General features: G+C 57.4%; 1 protein-coding gene across 4 annotated transcripts in view; it reads right to left on the reverse strand.

Annotated features, from left to right (window-relative positions):
* Positions 1-2,529: 2,529 nt before the first annotated feature.
* Positions 2,530-18,046, reverse strand: part of SLC8A1 (solute carrier family 8 member A1) — an 83,523-nt gene continuing 68,006 nt past the window's right edge. The window contains exons 3-11 of one of the 4 annotated variants that reach the window (XM_054177231.1): positions 13,910-14,016; positions 10,915-10,935; positions 10,130-10,147; positions 10,000-10,014; positions 8,913-8,981; positions 7,975-8,105; positions 6,428-6,527; positions 3,903-4,178; positions 2,530-2,914 (exon numbers count right to left, since the gene is read on the reverse strand). In XM_054177231.1, the coding sequence (XP_054033206.1) occupies positions 2,538-2,914; positions 3,903-4,178; positions 6,428-6,527; positions 7,975-8,105; positions 8,913-8,981; positions 10,000-10,014; positions 10,130-10,147; positions 10,915-10,935; positions 13,910-14,016 (1,114 nt within the window). In that variant the 3' untranslated portion in view covers positions 2,530-2,537. Of the gene's footprint in view, positions 2,915-3,902; positions 4,179-6,427; positions 6,528-7,974; positions 8,106-8,912; positions 8,982-9,999; positions 10,110-10,129; positions 10,148-10,914; positions 10,936-13,418; positions 13,523-13,909; positions 14,017-18,046 lie in introns of those variants that run through there. The other 3 variants (XM_054177229.1, XM_054177228.1, XM_054177230.1) reach the window with 3 other exon arrangements.

Here is an 18,046-nt window from a genome sequence, read left to right on the forward strand (position 1 = left end):
CAGAAACACAGCAATGAGCAAACCAGTGAGGTGGGGACAACATTTAAGAGCAGACAGTAGGAAGGGAAGGGAGGATTTGGGTGGGTTTGGTTTGGTTTCTTTTCCACAGAGAACTATGCAGGAGCACTGCAGGATCCATCAGGAATCATTACAAACTTTATTTGTCTGTGCATGGTGTACCATTGATAAAGGATCATCACAATGAGTGGGCTCACTGCCTTAGAGTGGTGGGCAACACACACACAAAGAAAAACAACAACAACAACAACAACAAAATCAAATAATAATAATAATCATCATAAAAAAAATAATCAACAAGGCCAAACAGATGAAAAATGAAATGAAATCGAAACCCAAATGAAATCATTGTACATAAAGGTAGTCAGGAACCTGATCAACAACCTGCTCCTGTGTTTGATTCTTCCCCCTCCCCCCCCCCCCAAAAAAAAAAACCCACCCAACAAACAACCCCAAATCCCAGCAAAACAAGACAAAGAAAAGCCCCTGAAATCCCATCCAGTGTAGGGGAGGGGGAAAAAAAAAAGGTCTGAGAAGAAAACAATTAAATGCCCCAGAACTTCCTATTCCTAGAGGAAAATCTTACAAGAGGTTAATGAAAGTTTCCACAGATCGTTGGGAGTGAGCACAAACCCTCCCCCCCCAGCCCCCAGCCAGCTGGCTATGGGACACCTTGTCAGATGTGGCTCTCAGCTTGGGTGGGCAGAAGCTCAGCAGGGCTGAGCCCCCCCCGGGGGCAGCCTGCTGAAGGGCACAGGGTAAGGAGCACTTCTCCCGGCAGCAGTGCCACGGCATCATCCCTCTGCTGTGCCCAGGGCAGCTCTGCAGCTGCACCTCTTCAGCCCCCCAGCCTGGGCTGCTGGACCAGGGGCCTCACGCTGAGTGGCACCTCCCTGTCTCCTCTCCCCGTCGAGTCCGGGCTCTGGCAGGGCACAACGGGGCCTTTGTCCTCCCGTGGCAGCTCCTGGCTGTGCTCAGTGCCGGTGGGAGATCTCCTCCTGGCCCCTTCGCCCTTAACACTGAATTGTTCTTCCTCTGGATGGCTGTGGGAAAGGACCAGCTTTGGGGGCTGATCCTGATGGCTTAACTCTCATGGGCTTCCACTAGACTTCTGGGGACACAGGGGACGAGCAGGGGAGCGATGGATTTTGAGGCAGCCACTGGCTAGAAAGGCAGAGGCAGGGGCAGGGGAGGTGCTAGGAGCCAGCCGTGCTGGTCCCTCCCGGGCTCAGGTGTGGCTCATCCCACTTGAGCCTCCTGCAGAGGGTGGAGGCTTCCCACTGGCTTCAGCACATCCTGGACTGGCTGCTGGGATTGTGGGGGGCGGGGGAACCCAGCCCCCGCAGCAGGATAGAGTCCCTGGGATGTTTGCAGGGTTCTCCTCCCCTGCAACCCTCCATCTGCATGGCTTTTATTGCTCCTGGCGGACCCCCTGTGCGCAGCAGTCCACACCCCGGGGGGACGGCTGTCCCTCCTTGCACCCCCACCGAGAGGAAACAGACGAACAAAGGAAGGAACAAACGAACGAACAAACAGACAAACAAAACCCTACCTGAAGGGAACTAACTCAAATAAATAAAAGCCAGTGAAAAGAAAACTCCTGTATCTGCGATGCTCAACCCACACGGCTGGAAGGACTCTGGTTACAGGATGCTATATACAGACAGGGTTCGTTTTCCTTCATGCAAAATGTCACAAGTATACCAGGACAGCATGCCCGAGGGGGCGGGAGGAACGCCCCAGCCCTCCCCCGCCTCGGCTCCAGACCCCAGGCAGCCCTGGAGCACCGAGGAGGGGGGAAAGGTGGAGGGGCATGGCGGCGGTGGTGGTGGTGGTGGGGGAGATGCTAGTTGCACACACGCCGAAACAACAACGAAAAATAAACCTAACGAACCAACCCCACCCCCAGCGAACGACCCCCACCCAGATCGATGAGGAAAACGGTTTGTGTTCTATCCTTAAGAAAGCTTCCAGCTCTCCCCTTGTCTTCGGGCCGGTCTCTCCTCACTTCTCCCCGGCAGGGCCAGAGGGGGATGTTCCCAAGTGGCGAAGGAAGGTGGGTGGGAGGGGGTGGGCAGAGCTCAGGCTCCTTGCCTCGCTCTCCAGCCCTCGCCCGCCGCTTTGTTTGCCACCAGCTGCCCTGGGCTTCCCTGTCCCGGCACACCCCGGCGGCCTCGGCCTCCAGCCTCCTGGGGGGGCCGGCGGGCAGGGGAAGAGCGATGGGGAAGGGCTGGGCGGCCGCCAGCCGCTTTACGTCGGTAGAGCCGCAGCGAGCGCCCTGCCGCCGGGCGTCTGCCCGGGGAGGGACCGCTGCTAGCTTTGGGGTCCTGCCTAGTCCAAAGGATGCTCCGAAGCCGTTTTCCGTCAGCAGGTGTGTGAGCATTGGCCAATCTCTTTTTATTCCTTCTCTGTTCGTTATACACAGCAGGATTATCTCTATCTATACCTATATATCGCTCTATATAGATACATATAGATCCGTGATAGGTGCACCTCCTCCCTCCGGCCGTCCTTTCCTTTTAGAAGCCCTTTATGTGGCAGTAGGCTTCCAGAGATGAGAAGAATATGTACAACAACCAGAGGAGGATAAAGAGGGAGGAGGTGAGCAGCTTGGAAGTCCGCGGCCCGCCCAGCTCACCTCCGATCTCGGGTCTCCGCCGGTAGAGCAGGACGCCCACGCTGATGAAAGCAAAAATGGTGAAGAGGGTGACGGAGAAGGCCAGGGTCCCTGGGGACACTTGGAAGGCTTGTCCGTGGGCGGCGTGGTAGATGGCGGCGATCGACCAGGCCACCCCGATGCCCAGGAAGACGTTCACCGCGTTGCTGCCGGTGACGTTCCCGATGGAGGCGTCCGCGTACTGGTCCTGCGTTGCTGCCACCTTGCTGGCAAAAGTGTCTGCAGCGGGAAGAGACAGAGAGCATAGGTGAGGGGAGACGCTGGCAAAGGTGTCTGCAGGGGGAAGGCAGAGAGAGCCTAGGTGAGGGGAGACGCTGGCAAAGGTGTCTGCAGGGGGAAGGCAGAGAGAGCCTAGGAGAGGGGTGAGACACTGGCAAAGGTGTCTGCAGGGGGAAGGCAGAGAGAGCCTAGGAGAGGGGTGAGACACTGGCAAAGGTGTCTGCAAGGGGAAGGCACAGAGGGAGCCTCAGGAGGCACCCAGGCAGCTTGAGGACAAATGTTGATGACTTTTCTTGGGGAATGAGAGTAGTGGGTAAGGGACCAGGGCATGGCTACGTGTAGAGAGATGTGGACTCGATGGACCTGGTTCAGAGGAGGCCACAAAGATGCTCAGAGGGCTGCAGAACCTCTGCCATGGGGACAGGCTGGGAGAGTTGGGGCTGCTCAGCCTGGAGAGGAGAAGGCTCCAGGGAGACCTCAGAGCTGCAGTTCAGGATCTGCAGGGGAGCTGCAGGCAGGCTGGGCAGGGACTGTTCAGAAGGGCTTGGAGTGCTAGGCCCAGGGGCAAGGGTTTGAAAGTGGAGCAGGGCAGCTTGAGGTTGGCCCTCAGGAGGAAGTTGTGCCCAAGGAGAGTGGGGAGACACTGGCACAGGCTGCCCAGGGCTGGGCTTGAGGCCCCATGCCTGGAGCCATTGAAGCTGAGCCTGGCTGTGTCCCTGTGCAGCCTGCTCTAGCTGGAGGTGTCCCTGCTGAGTGCAGGGCGGTTGCACAGGATGCCCTTGGAGGGCCTTTTCCAACCTCTCTCTCTCTCTTTCTCCATTTCCCCTCTCTCTCTTTCTCCATTTTCTCTCTCTCCTTTTTCCTGTTCCCTCCACTTTACCCTTTAACAAACAGCCTCCCTTTGGTCATTTGCCCTCCTTTGTGCCTTCGTGTTCAACAGAGAACTGAGCCTCCCCTCCTCCCTCCGGGGCCTCCCTCTGTCCCTTACCTGGCACGGAGGTGCCCAGGGCGACGAAGACGACGGCAGTGACCGAGTCCTTCAGGCCGATGGTGCAGCCGAAGTGGGAGGCCAGGTCGCCGATGAAGGCCGTCAGGAGGCCAATCATCAGGATGGAGACCACGAAGCAAGCCCAACCGTTCCAGTAGTCTGTGGGGGGCACGAAGGCGAAGAGGACCTTCCAGAAGACGGTCAGGAAGTGCATCACGTAGTCGAAGCAGGAGGGCAGCTTCTCCTCCCCACACTCATCGTCGTCGTCGTCTTCCCCTGGAGGGAAACCACCGGCGCCGGTTAGGCTCCGCCAGACTGGGCTCTGAGGTTACCTGTGGTTAGGTGCTCTCTGTTCTGTGGTTATCTATGGGTAGATGCACTACATGCTATGGTTACCTGTGGTTAGATGCACTACAATCTATGGTTATGTATGGTTACTGTGGTTAGATGCACTACATGCTATGGTTATCTATGGTTATCTATGGTTAGATGCACTACAATCTATGGTTATCTATGGTTACTGTGGTTAGATGCACTACATGCTATGGTTATCTATGGTTACTGTGGTTAGATGCACTACAGTCTATGGTTATCTATGGTTATCTATGGTTAGATGCACTACAATCTATGGTTATCTATGGTTACTGTGGTTAGATGCACTACAATCTATGGTTATCTATGGTTATCTATGGTTAGATGCACTACAATCTATGGTTATGTATGGTTACTGTGGTTAGATGCACTACAGTCTATGGTTCCATGTCCCTGCTCTAGCAGGGGAGTTGGACTCAATGATCTGTAGTACTGTGTGCAGGTCTGGACACCTTTGACACCATCCCCCACAGCAAACTGCTGGCTAAGCTGTCAGCCCCTGGCTTGGCCAGCAGCTCTCTGAGCTGGGTTAGGAACTGGCTGGAGGCTGAGCCCAGAGAGTGGTGGTGAATGGTGCCACAGCCAGCTGGCAGCCAGGCACCAGTGGTGTGCCCCAGGGATCAGTGCTGGGCCTCAGCCTCTTTAACATCTTCATTGCTGATCTGGATGAGGGCATTGAGTCAGTCAGCAGCAAGTTTGCAGATGACACCAAGTTAGGAGCAGATGTTGCTCAGTTAGAGGGCAGAAGGGCTCTGCAGAGGGACCTTGACCAACTGCACAGATGGGCAGAGGCCAACAGGATGGCATTCAACAAGGCCAAGTGCCAGGGGCTGCACTTTGGCTGCAGCAACCCCAGGCAGAGCTACAGGCTGGGGTCAGAGTGGCTGAGAGCAGCCAGGCAGAGAGGGACCTGGGGGTGCTGATTGACAGCTGCCTAAACATGAGCCAGCAGTGTGCCCAGGTGGCCAAGAAGGCCAATGGCATCCTGGCCTGCATTAGGAATAGTGTGGCCAGCAGGAGCAGGGAAGTCCTTGTGCCCTGTGCTCAGCACTGGTTAGGCCACACCTTGAGTCCAGTGTCCAGTTCTGGGCTCCTCAGTTTAAGAAGGACATTGAGAGACTTGAAGGTGTCCAGAGAAGGGCAACAAGGCCTTGAGCACAGCCCTGTGAGGAGAGGCTGAGGGAGCTGGGGTTGCTTAGCCTGGAGAAGAGGAGGCCCAGGGGTGACCTCATTGCCCTCTACAACTACCTGAAAGGTGGTTGGAGCCAGGAAGGGGTTGGTCTCTTCTGCCAGGCAACCAGCACCAGAACAAGAGGACACAGTCTCAAGCTGTGCCAGGGGAAGTTTAGGCTGGAGGTGAGGAGAAAGTTCTTCCCAGAAAGAGTGATTGGCCATTGGGATGTGCTGCCCAGGGAGGTGGTAGAGTCCCCATCTCTGAAGGTGTTCCAAAAAGGCTTGGATGTGGCACTTGGAGCCATGGGTTGGTTGTCAGGAGGTGTTAGGTTGGAAGGGATCTCAGAGATCATCCATTCCAACCCCCTGCCATGGGCAGGGACACCTCCCACTAGCCCAGCTTGCTCAAGGCCTCATCCAGCCTGGCCCTGAACACCTCCAGGGAGGAGGCAGCCACAGCCTCCCTGGGCAACCTGTGCCAGTCTCACCATCCTCATTGGCAAGAATTTCTTCCTCATCTCCAGTCTCAATCTGCCCTCCTCAAGCTTCAACCCATCCCCTCTCCCCCTGTCACTCCCAGCCCTTGCCAAAAGTCCCTGCAGCCCTCTTCTGGTACTGGAAGGCTGCTCTAAGGTCTCCCTGGAGCCTTCTCCTCTCCAGGCTGAACAGCCCCAGCTCTCCCAGCCTGTCCCCATGGCAGAGGTTCTCCAGCCCTCTGAGCATCTTTGTGGCTTCCTCTGGACCTTCTCTAGCAGTTTGATGTCCTTCTTGTGTTGGGGGCCCCCAGACAAGGTGCTGGCAGGAAAGTGTTCAGCCAGCTGCGGTGAATGACCCTGCAGCTCAGCCAGCCCGAGTGGTGCAGCCTAGCTGAGCTGAGCCAAGCCAAGCCAAGCTGGGCCCAGCCAAGCCAGGCTAAGCCAAGCCAGGCTAAGCCAAGGCAGGCTGGCCATGATTCACCTGGAGCTGTGGTGCAGACTCACCTGCGCTGACCGTAATGGCCTCAATGAACTGCTCCCTCCAGCTGTTTGTGCCAACCACCAGGGCCAGGTTTGTCTTCTTAATGAGCTTGTCCACCGTGTTCTGGGGATGGAGAGGCAGAGGAGAGAATTAGGGGCTCCCAGGGCTGGAGGTGAGCTGTTTAGGCCTGGATGGTAGCAACAAATTCTTCACAGAGAGATTGGCCATTGGGATGTGCTGCCCAGGCAGGTGGTGGAGTCACCACCACTGGAGGTGGTTAAAAACAGCCTGGATGAGGCACTTGGTGCCATGGTTTAGCTAATGCCAGGGCCAGGGTTCAGCTCTTGGTCTTGGCACCTGCCTTCTCAGCAGCTTAGCTTCACAAACAGTCCTTCCAGGCAGCCCTTTGCACTGGGAGTCCCAGGCTCAGAGCTGACTCAGGACCTCCTTGTAAGTAGGAGCTGGATGCAGCACAGCACTGTGGGAACGAGAGGATAATTTCACAGAGCCACAGAAACATTCAGGCTGGAAGAGAGCCTCAGGAGCACCAAGCCCAACCCCTGACCCTGCTCTGCAAGGCTCAGCCCTAAACCACAGCCCCAAGCACCACAGCCAAGCCACCTTTAAACACCTCCAGGCTTGGGGACTCCACCACCTCCCTGTGCAGCTCAGCCCAGTGCCTGACCACTCTTGATGGGGAAAAATTCTCCCTCCTTTCCAGCCTGCCCCTGCCCTGCTGCAGCTTGAGGCTCTTCCCTCTTGTTCTGTCCCTAATTACCTGGGAGAAGAGACCAGCACCAACCTCTCCACAACCTCCTTTCAGGCAGCTGGAGAGAGCCATGAGGTCTGCCCTCAGCCTCCTCTGTTTCCCACTAACCATCCCCAGCTCCTTCAGTTGCTCCTCCTCAGATTTCTCCTGCAGCCCCTTCCCAGCTTCCTTGCCCTCCTCTGCCCTGGCTCCAGCCCCTCCACCTCTCTCTTGCATTGAGCTGCCCCAAACTGGAGCCAGCCCTCGAGGTGTGGCCTGCCCAGAGCTGAGGCCCAGAGGACAATGCCCTCCCTGCTCCTGCTGGACACAGCATTGCTGATGCCAGCCAGGATGCCCCTGCCTCTTTTGGCCCCCCTGGGCACACTGCTGGCTCCTCTTCAGCTGCTTGGCCATTAGCACCCCCAGCTCCCTTTCTGCCAGCAGCTTTCCAGCCACACTGCCCCACGCCTGCAGCACTTTGGAAGCCTGCTGGCTGTCAGGCTCACCAGATCCGTGTGGCTGTCCAACAGCTACCACGAACAGCCTGTGAGTGGGGCTGGGCTCATCCCCACAGCCACAGGCAAGTGGATGGAGTGAGGGTGCAGAGTGTCACTGGGGTGACCCCCACCCTTTCTTCATGCTTTTGCTCAGCCCCATCTCAAAGCCTGCCCTGGGCCCTGCTTGGAGTCTTGGTGTGATGCCAGCAGCTGCCTCGCTTTGCTGCCATCCCCCCAACATTTGCTTCCCAGTGCTGTGCAACCCCCAGAAGAGGCTCCCCAGCTGGAAGGGAAGAAGGACAGGGTGAGGAGATGCAGCTAGTACCTTGAATTCGTAGGACTCCTCGATGATGACCTCCAGCTTGGTGTGCTCTCCCAGGATGGGGCGCCCCATCTCCGCAATCCGACGCTCCTCCTCCTCCTTGCTGGTCAGTGGTTGCTTCTCTTCATTCTCTTCTGCAAAGCAAAGAGCTTGTGGCTGAGCCAGGCCTGGCTGCTGGCTCTCTGGAGCTGGCTTTCCCACCAGAGGGGCAGGTCAGGAAAGCCCTGGGTGGGAGTGGGAGCGACAGAGCAGCAGAGGAGAAGGAGATCATGGAGCAGCGGACACAGTAGCTCTGCTGGACAATGCTAGCAAAGGGGCTGGGGCTTGTCCAAACTCAGAAGGAGTCCCTTCTATTCCTGGGGCTGGGGAGCATCTTATCACCTGCTACCTGCTGTCTCACCCCATAGGGGTGCTGGGAGGGGACAGGTCTTCACTAAGGCTACACCGCTTCCCAGCTCTCCCGGTCTGCATCAGGGCACAGTCAGAACATTTCCATCAGCCTGTTACAACCCAGGAGAGCTTCCAGCAGCCCTAGGGCTGAGACAGGTAGGAAATCTTGGCTCTGCCTCCTTCTGAGCAGACCTTTCCCTTGGGGAGGAGGCTGGCAACTGGAGAGTGTGAAACTGCTGCCTGTGATGGTGGGGCTGCAGGAAACAGTGCTGTGAAAGCCTCGTCCCACACCCTGAGGGAGGAGGCAGTGGAGGAAGTACTCTGCACCTCCACCAGCGCCTGTGCAACCTTTGGGGACATAGGGAGCCCAGGCAGCATGGCATTTGTCACTGCCCCACTGCAGACCCCCATTGAGCTCCCTTCCAGTCCACTTGCAGCGATGAGCAGAGGGACTGCAAAAGGGTTGGGATTCCCTGGGGACAGGAGGTGAAGCTGTCAGGAGCATACACCCCAGTCAGTCCCTTCAGCCCTTGATGCCAGACTGTGGGTACCTGGGATGGTGACCACGGTGCAAGGAAGAGGATGATCTCTAGCCTGGAGCTTCCTGAAGACAGGTTTGCCTATCAAGGTGATCAGCAGGAGGTCAGCAGGCAGGACTGGAGCGCCCCATGCCAAAGCCCGTGGTGCAATTAGTCAACTCTACTCCTACTTCACACAGGGTTAGTGTCACTCCCTTGCTGGCTGCCCCTCCTCTGCCAGAGGCAGCAGCAGGCTGTGGGAAAGCCCTGCTCAGGGGGGAGCAGCCTCATGGCCAGAGCCTCTTTAGAATCACAGAATCATGGAATTGTCAGGGTTGGAAGGGACCTCAAGGAGCATGCAGTTGCAAACCCCCTGCCCTGGGCAGGGACACCTCACACTGCAGCAGGTTGCTCACAGCCACAGCCAGCCTGGCCTGAAAAACCTCCAGGCAGGAGGCTTCCACCACCTCCCTGGGCAACCTGGGCCAGTGTCTCACCACCCTCATGGGCAAGAACTTCTTCCTGACAGCCAATCTGAATCTCCCCACTTCTAGTTTTGCTCCATTCCCCCCAGTCCTATCACTCCCTGACACCCTCAGAAGTCCCTCCCCAGCTTTCTTGGAGCCCCCTTCAGATGCTGCAAGGCCACAAGAAGGTCTCCTGGGAGCCTTCTCCTCTCCAGACTGAACAGCCCCAACTCTCTCAGTCTGTCCTCATAGCAGAGCTGCTCCAGCCCTCTTTTTCCAGGGCTCTTGAAGGGCTGCTCTGTGACCCCCAGAGCTTCTTCCCCCTGCAGTGCTCAGCCTTAATGCTGGATGCTGGGCTGATGAGTGATGGCTGAGCAAACCCTGCCACTGGGTCTCACTGGTGGGGAGGGCAAGGGGCTCCTCCTGCAGTGCCCAGGCAGGGAGGGCATTCTCACTGTGCCCTGCTGAGCCCTCTGCACACATCCTGTGCAGGCTGGACCAAGTGGAGGAGCAGCCATCCCTGCTCCAAGAGCTGGTGTGGGGCTGCCTGTCTCTTCAGGGGGTCTAAGGGTTAGCTGTGTGCAGCAGGCATAGCACTCTGTGAGAGCACACAGTGTTAGCCACGGGGCCCCGTGGCACAGCTGCCTTCTTACCCTTCCAGAGTTTCCCTCCAGGGCAGAACAAAAGCAAAGAGGGAAAAAGCAAAGAGGAAAAGAGTGGGGTAAGCATGTGGCTGTTGAGAGGAGGAAAGGAGGGAGCAAGGGGGAGAGCAGAAGTCCATACCTGTGATGGTGAAGCCACCTAGAGGAAACAAAAAATGAGAGAGAGAGAGGGAGAGAGGATTAGCATCAGCATAGCAACACAGACACCCTGCAGCCCGCAGGGAGGTGCTGCTGGCACTGGGCACCGTCAGCACAGGGCCTGCCCCCACCTCCCCCCCCCGACACCTGCCCCGGGGACAGTGTGGGGAGACCTGAGCACAGGCTTTGCAACCCCCCAGCTGCAAGCTGCCACCCCCCCTGTCTCTACCACACGCTGCAGAATGGCTAAAGCCAGAGCCAGGCTGTCCTGGGGCCGGGGGTGCTCTGGGGGCCGGGGGCAGTTTTGCTTCCCTCCCCCATCTGCCCTGCTCTGGGGCCGGCCGGCCAGGAGAACTCACAGCTCAGGTTAGGCTCTGAGTCTGCAGGAGGCTGGAGGCAAAGCTGGCACCACCTCCTCAGGAAGGCTTGGCCAGCTTTGCTGCCCAGCCTCAAGCCTCCCTGCGTGGCTGGGGGGCAGCCCCTTGCCTCCCCACGGCAGGGGGGAAGCCGTGTGGCACCCGGGGAGCCTCGGGGGTGGGGGCTGGCTGCGTCTGCACCGGTTCCACCCCTGCAAACTGCTCCTCCTTGCCACACCTGAGTGACTCTGGGGCTCTCCTCCAAGGGAAGATGTGGCATCAGAGCTTACTTCCAAAGAGTGCTTGCCCACCCTAAGGAGGGGATGGTGTGAGCCAAAGGGAAGATGCCAGGTGGAAATTCACAGACAGGACTAGGAAAGGCGAGAAAGGAAAATAATGAATGCAGGCTTACCAAGCTCATTCAACAACAGGGCTGTGGAGGAGACAGACAGGAGACAAACACAGAAGAAGGAAACAACAGCAGCAACACCAACAAAAGAAAAACAAAAGTAAATGAATGGTGAAATCAAAAGGGACATCCACAGAAAGACTCCAGATCCCCCAGGCAGAGGCTGCAGGTCTGTGAAGCTTTGCAGGATGCCATTAAGTGCTGAGAGAGAGAGAGGGGCACTAAAAAAACCCTCAAGGCAGATGGGGGGCTTGCAAAGGTGGGGTAGGGATGGGGTTAGAAGGTTAGAACATTCATTTCCCCCCCTCCCTCCCCGTTAGTGTTACTGTGCAAGATCTTCCATTGCTCTTGGAGGCAGCTGTGCCCCAGGGGAGGGCTCAAGGTGGCCCACGGGCAGCGGCTACTGACTTTGACCTCCCCCAGCCGCCTGCTGGGCAGCCGAAGCACCAGCAGGCAGCTGTGCTGCTTCTGGCATGTGCAGAAGAAAAGTCCGTGGCAAGGCTGGGCTCGGAGGATCTTCTCACTCAGAGGTTTCAGGCTCCAAAACAAAAGGGAGAGCTGCTCCCTCCGGGCACTGGTGGCTCTCTCTGGCCACCCCTAAGGCAGGGAACATCCCAGAGATGCCCTCATCTCCAGGGTGCTGAGGGGCACAGCTTGCCCTGCCTCTGCTTTTTTTGGTCAAAACCAAGCAGAAAAAAGGGGAGAAAAATAAAAAGAAGGAAAAAATAAAAAGAAGGGAAAAAAAAAAAAAAGGAAAAACAAGAAAAAAAGGAAAAACAAGAAAAAAAGGAAAAACAAGAAAAAAAAAGAAAAAGAGGGAAAAAAGAAGAAAAAAGAAGAAGAAGAAGATAAAAAGCCCCACCAACAATTGCATGGCCAAAGCAGCATCCTCTGGAATCCTGGCTTGCCTTCCAGCTGCTGCCCTGTCAAAGCTGAGCCTCCCTCAGGCTCCCTCAGTTCTCTCTGGCACCAGGGAGCTGAGGAACTTGCTTGCCCTTTAATTAGCTTTTCAGTACGAATTTCAGAGGGCATCTTGGGTCGGGTTGGCTAGTTAGGGTTGGCTGATTTGCTGGGGACGTGTGGTAGTTTGAGTGGGAGGGGAGGAGAGGGGAAATTTCAGCCCACCACAGGACTTGATGATCTCGGAGGTCCCTTCCAACCTGGTGGATTCTGTGACTCTGCCAGTTGGTGCCAAAGCTGTCAGACCTGAGGCCCATACAGTGCTGGCCGGGCTGGGAGCCCAGGCTGGTCGGCACAAAGCTGGGCAAAGCTAGAGCCTGCCTGAGCTGTCCGTGTGCCACTTCCTCCTGGCATCCCTAACTGTGCCCCACTGGCACCGCTTGATGATCCAAACCCCACCTGCAGAGCCTGGGCCGTGCCAGTGGCTCTGATTTCTCAGCCCTGCTCCTAGCCACCCTGGGGAGGGGACGCTGTGGCTGAGCTGGGTGGCACGGGAACGTGGCATCGCTGCCGGAGGTGAGTGCAGCCTGCCCGCCGTGGGCACGGCCAGGGGCCCTCTTTGTCCTGAGCGGGTAACGACGGTGCTGAAGGGACAGCTTCTGTTCCAGGAACTGGGAATTAGAAAGCAGCTCTGAGGCAGAGATGCTGCTGGTCGAGTTTTTGACTGCGGCTTTAATAAGGGCAACTAATTAACTTAAGTGACTCCAGAAGCGCTGCTTGCTCAGCCGCTGAGAGTGTGCGGCATGAAGCTGCTGCCCTTAATTCTCACTTCATTTCCTGGCAGCAAGGAACGTGCAGAACCACGGAATCAAATGTTAGGGGTTGGAAGGGACCTTGCAAGCTCATCCAGCCCAACCTCCCCCCCGCTGCCAGAGCAGAAGCACCTAGAGGGGGAGGGTCAGACAGGACGGCAGAAGGCTGGCAGCTGCTTTAGGGGCGTGAGAAAAGGGGGAGATCGGTTGGGGTTCTCTTTTTGTTCCTCCTGTGAGAAGCTAGTACCCAGAAACTCGATCTGAGTGCAGCCTGGTTCCTCCCAGACCCGTGGCACCCCCTGGCATTTATTTCCAGATCCTAGGGGGCAGCGTGGGGAAGAAAAAAAACCCAAAGGCTAAAACCCGAACTGCTCTCTGGCCACGCACTTTTATTTCAGGCTGCTTTATCTCCTGATCAAAATGATGCAGCACTGCTTTTGCCTCCTTTTGGGCGTGTGTCTGTGTGCTTCTGCTCAGCTGGCAGGGCAGCACTCTCACAACGGCTCTCTAGGGCTCAGCTCGTTTGTCCCCTGCCCAGGCAGCTGCCGGGAGCCCACCTGAGCCAGACGAGAGGAAAAGAGGAAAGCAAATAGAGAGGGGGGAGCAAAAAAAAAAACCAAAAAAAGGGGAAAAAAAGAGGTGCTGTGGCCAAGCTTGGAAGGAGGGAAGGCAAACCAGCTGCGGGGGAAGGGGGAAGGGGGCCAGAGTGCGAGGAGAAAAGGAGTGTGAGAGTAGGGAGACACAGAGGAAGCGGACGGCAGCGTCCCGAGAGCTGGTCTGGTCTTACTCTCACACCTTTCACTCCTCGCCGTAGCCACACCGGGTCCCCAAGCACAAGGAAGAAACTGCACTCTTTCTCATACTCCTCACGGTCAAGCACTCTAAGGGGAATGAATTTCCTGTGGGAACACAAGACAAAGGCAAACACGATGGTTGGCATCAACGCAGGCATGCGGTCGACGGCGCCCCGGGGTGCTGTGGGTGGTGCCAGAGATGGGTCGAGTGGGTGGATGAGTGGGGGGGGAAGGGGGGATGTGGCTGGCTGGGGAGGGCGGTGGGGAAGCAGCTGCGCATCCCCTCCAGGAGGGCATGTGGGGAAGGGCAGGAGCGGCCCCACCGCCTGGCTCGGGCTCAAGGTGGAGGTCAGGGCGGGGGCCGAGGAGCGGTGGCGCTCCTGCCCTTCTCCGCAGGTCCCGAGGATGCGAGCTCGGTGCGGCGGGTGCTAGGCATGAGTGAGCCAGACAGGGACACACAGGCTGGGCTCAGCCCCGGAGCACGTCCCCCACCTTTCTTCTCACTCATCTCCACCAGCCGGGGCTCCCCGATCTCTAGGTAGAAGGTCTTGTTTTTCTCATACTCCTCATCATCTATCACCTTGATTGATATCGTTTTGCTGGAACAGAGAAGAAGAAATAGAGGTTCAAGAGTAAGGGGGGAAAAAAGGAGGAGGGGAGACAGGGAGAGGAGGAAGAGGAGGAGGAGGAGGAGGGTGGGAATGGCAGAAGCAGGAAGCTGTGGACAGAAAAACAGTGGCTGTGGTAGCACAGGCTGGAGGGGCAGCACAGCTGAAGGCAAAGGGAAGGAGCTCACCTCTGGGTGAGCAGGGACCAGAGGGGCAGAGCTCTAGCAGCTGGAAGGGTGGCCAGGACCACAGCTGCACAGCACCCAGCCTGGCCCGGCCTCCCCACGGGTGCCTCAGCCCTGGGGCAGCCAGACCTATCCCTTGCCAAAACCCCAGGGTAGAGCAGCCCCTGACAGCTCACAGAGACACCTCAGAGGCTCCCAGGGCATCTCCCCTGGGAACCAGCAGAGCCCAAGGCCCTGCAAGCACAGTGCCCTGCTTGCACGGGGAGGAGGCTCTGTCTCACCATGGAATACCTCAGGGGCAGCTTTGAAGGCTCTTGTTTTAGAGGCTCCAAAGGGACTTGTGTGGAGGGAGCAGAAGGGGAAGGATGCTCTTGCTGGTTAGGGCAGGGGGAAGGAAACTTTCACTGATGAGGAGATTTGACCTTCTTTGTTTGTTTGCTTCCCTGAAGGTTTGGTTGGCTACTGTTTTGAAAGCTGTGCCAGCAGGGCTCTCTTCTCCCAGGGCTGCTGAGTTTGCCTGTCCCTGTGGCATCAGGAGGGCAGGTTCAAAAGCAGAGCACCTGCTCAGGGCACAGCCACCAAGGAGAAGGTCAGGAAGTGGTCACCAGCAGAGAGATCTGCTCCTTGCAGCACCCAGGGGAGTGAAAACTGAGTGAAGGAATTGTTTCAGCAGGGACAAAAAATGAGTGTTGAATTTTTCCAGCTCTGCTCAAGGACTCAGGTAAGTAGCTCAGGAGCAGTGAAAGCTTCTCAGCAGAAAGGTGAGCAAGCCCCTGGGGCAGAAGGTCTTCCTCACATCCAATCTGAATCTCCCTCCTCCCTGGGCAGCCTGCTCCAGTGCCTGACCACTCTTGCAGCAAAGAAATGTCCCCTGTTTTCCAACCTAAACCTTCCAGGACAGCTCTGTGACATTGGATGTGAGTTTGGTAGAGAACATCCCCAGCAACAACTCCTGAAGGCATCTGGGAAAGCTGACAGAGCAGAAACAACTTCTCCCTTGGCTTTGCACAGCCCTGCTCATGCCAGCTACGAGCTGCCATCAGTCCCTGAGAGCTCAGCCCATGCTGCAGGCAGAGGTTGTTGGGGGCTCAGCCCAGCCCAGCCCTGCAGCCTTGCTCCAGAGAAAACCCTGCAAGTCCCATTGGTGAGAGCCTGGCACAGGCTGCCCAGGGAGGGGGTGGAAGCCTCCTGCCTGGAGGGTTTTCAGGCCAGGCTGGCTGTGAGCAACCTGCTGTAGTGTGAGGTGTCCCTGCCCATGGCAGGGGGTTGGGACTGGATGCTCCTTGAGGTCCCTTCCAACCCTGACAGCTCTGTGATTCTGTAAAGGAAGCTAAAGCTGCTGGAGCTGTGGGAGTGGAAGGGCTGTGGGGGCTGAGCTCTCCCTCTCCCTCTCCCTCTCCCTCTCCCTCTCCCTCTCCCTCTCCCTCTCCCTCTCCCTCTCCCTCTCCCTCTCCCTCTCCCTCTCCCTCTCCCTCTCCCTCTCCCTCTCCCTCTCCCTCTCCCTCTCCCTCTCCCTCTCCCTCTCCCTCTCCCTCTCCCTCTCCCTCTCCCTCTCCCAACACTTCAAGTGTCAAACAGGCATGGTGAGGACTACAATTATGAAGAGGATTGGTGGGGAAGGAGCTCTGGGCCAACCCTCATCCCTCTCCCTAACTGTCCTTAGAGATGTATTTTTCCCCCCAAGGAAAGCATGTGGAGATTCCTAGAAGAGCCTCTTGCTTCTCTGTGCACCCAAATGGCATCAAGCTGTGCCAGGGGAGGTGCAGGTTGGATATCAGGATCAATCTCTTCCCAGCAAGGGCTCTCAGGCACTGGCCCAGGGAGGTGGTGGAGTCCCCATCCCTGCAGGGGTCTCAGAGCTGTGTGGCTGTGGTGCTGGGGGAGGTGGTGCAGTGGCAGGGGCTGAGCAGCACTGGTGGCTCTGTGAGCTCTGGGGGAGGGCTTGGCCTGGGGGAGCTCTGAGGTCTCTTCTAACCTCTATGTTTGTCTGACCCTGCGTGGTCGAGGCCACATCCTGGAGACGTTGGAGGTCAGCCCTCATGTGGCCCTGGGCAGCCTGATCTGCTTGGAGCTGTCCCTGCTGCCTGCAGGGGGGGATGGCCAAGATGCCCTTTCAGGGTCCCTGCCAAGCCAGTGCAATCTGTGACCCACAGCACCCCTGCAGCCAGCACCCACCTTGTGCCAAACACCGCTCCAGCCTTTCAAACACCCACAGGGTGCTGCTCCCTGGCACTGCTGCTGTGGCAATGCTCCTCAGGCAGGAGACATCACTCAGGCTGAAATGGCTTTGGCACCCCCCCCAGAAAAACCAATTTCAACAAGCCACCACCACCAGAGAGGACATTCCTGCTGCCTTGTAAATCATGCAGCAAACTCTCCTGCTTTAAAGCTGACTCAACTAAAGCACTGGGGACCATGCCCACAGGTCCTTGTCTAACAGCAGAGCTTCAGCTTCAGGGTTCAGAGAAGCCCCAAAATCTGTCTGCTGTGCACCCAGCTGCTCCAGCAGCACCACTGCAGCGAGGTTCCAGGCTCTTCTTGGTGGTGCCCAGAGGCAGGACAAGGCACAGCAGAGAATCAGAGAATTGTCAGGGCTGGAAGGGACCTCAAGGATCATCCAGCCCCAACCCCCCTGCCATGGACAGGGACACCTCACACTACAGCAGGCTGCTCACAGCCACAGCCAGCCTGGCCTGAAAAACCTCCAGGCAGGAGGCTTCCACCACCTCCCTGGGCAGCCTGTGCCAGTGTCTCACCACCCTCATGGGCAACAACTTCTTCCTGACATCCAATCTGAATCTCCCCACTTCTAGTTTTGCTCCATTCCCCCCAGCCCATTCACTCCCTGACACTCTGAAGAGTCCCTGCCCAGCTTTCTTGGAGCCCCCTTCAGATACAGGTACAAGCTGGAACCCAGGAGGTTACACCTCAGCATGAGGAGAAAATTCTTTGGTGTGAGGCTGCTGGAGGCCTGGAGCAGGCTGCCCAGGGAGGTTGTGGAGTCTCCTTCTCTGGATCCTTCCCAACCCCTCCTGGCTGTGTTCCTGGGTGCCCTGCCCTGGGTGCCCCTGCCCTGGCAGGGGGGTTGGACTGGATGGTCTCTGGAGGTCCCTTCCAACCTCTCATGTTCTGTGATTCTGTGATTCTTTCCCCCAGGAAGAGGAGAGGGGCTGCTGGACAAGGTCAAGCCCACAGCAGGGACCCCTCTCAGCTGTCACAAAGCACTCCAAGTGTTCCTCCACGTCACATTCCTCTCCACCACTTAGTCCTTCCTATTTTAGCTTTGTTTAAACAATCTCCTTGGTAACTGGAGACAGAATTTGTTCAGTCCTCCCTGTAGGGTTGGTTTCCTGCCTATCTCCTTGGCAAACTTATGCTTGCTTTATGTGCTCCCACCACAGGCTTTAAGCAGATGCATCCTTGGGGGGGTTCAGGAGCCCTGCTGCCTCTTTCCAAGGGTGCCCATGCACAGAGGGGGCCTTGCTCCACAGTTTCACCCCTGTGGCAGTGCAGGGTGGCACAACAGAGTGGACACTGGCACTTTCAACTGCTCCTGGCCTCAAGCATGCCCAGCAGCAGGGAAAGCCCCACCAAGCAGGCAGCACCAAACAGAGCCTGAAACCTTCATCCTGACACCCAGCCCTCAGCACAGGTCACACAGGAGCACAGCCAGACAGGGCTGGGAAGGCTCCAGAGAAGGAGACTCCACAACCTCTCTGGGCAGCCTGCTCCAGGCCTCTGGGACCCTCACAGGGAAGAAGTTCCTCCTCGTGTTGAGGTGGAGCCTCCTGTGCTGCAGCTTCCATCCATTGCCCCTTGTCCTATCCCAGGGTGCA

This window comes from Dryobates pubescens, chromosome 39, assembly GCF_014839835.1.
Source record: "Dryobates pubescens isolate bDryPub1 chromosome 39, bDryPub1.pri, whole genome shotgun sequence".
NCBI lineage: Eukaryota > Metazoa > Chordata > Aves > Piciformes > Picidae > Dryobates > Dryobates pubescens.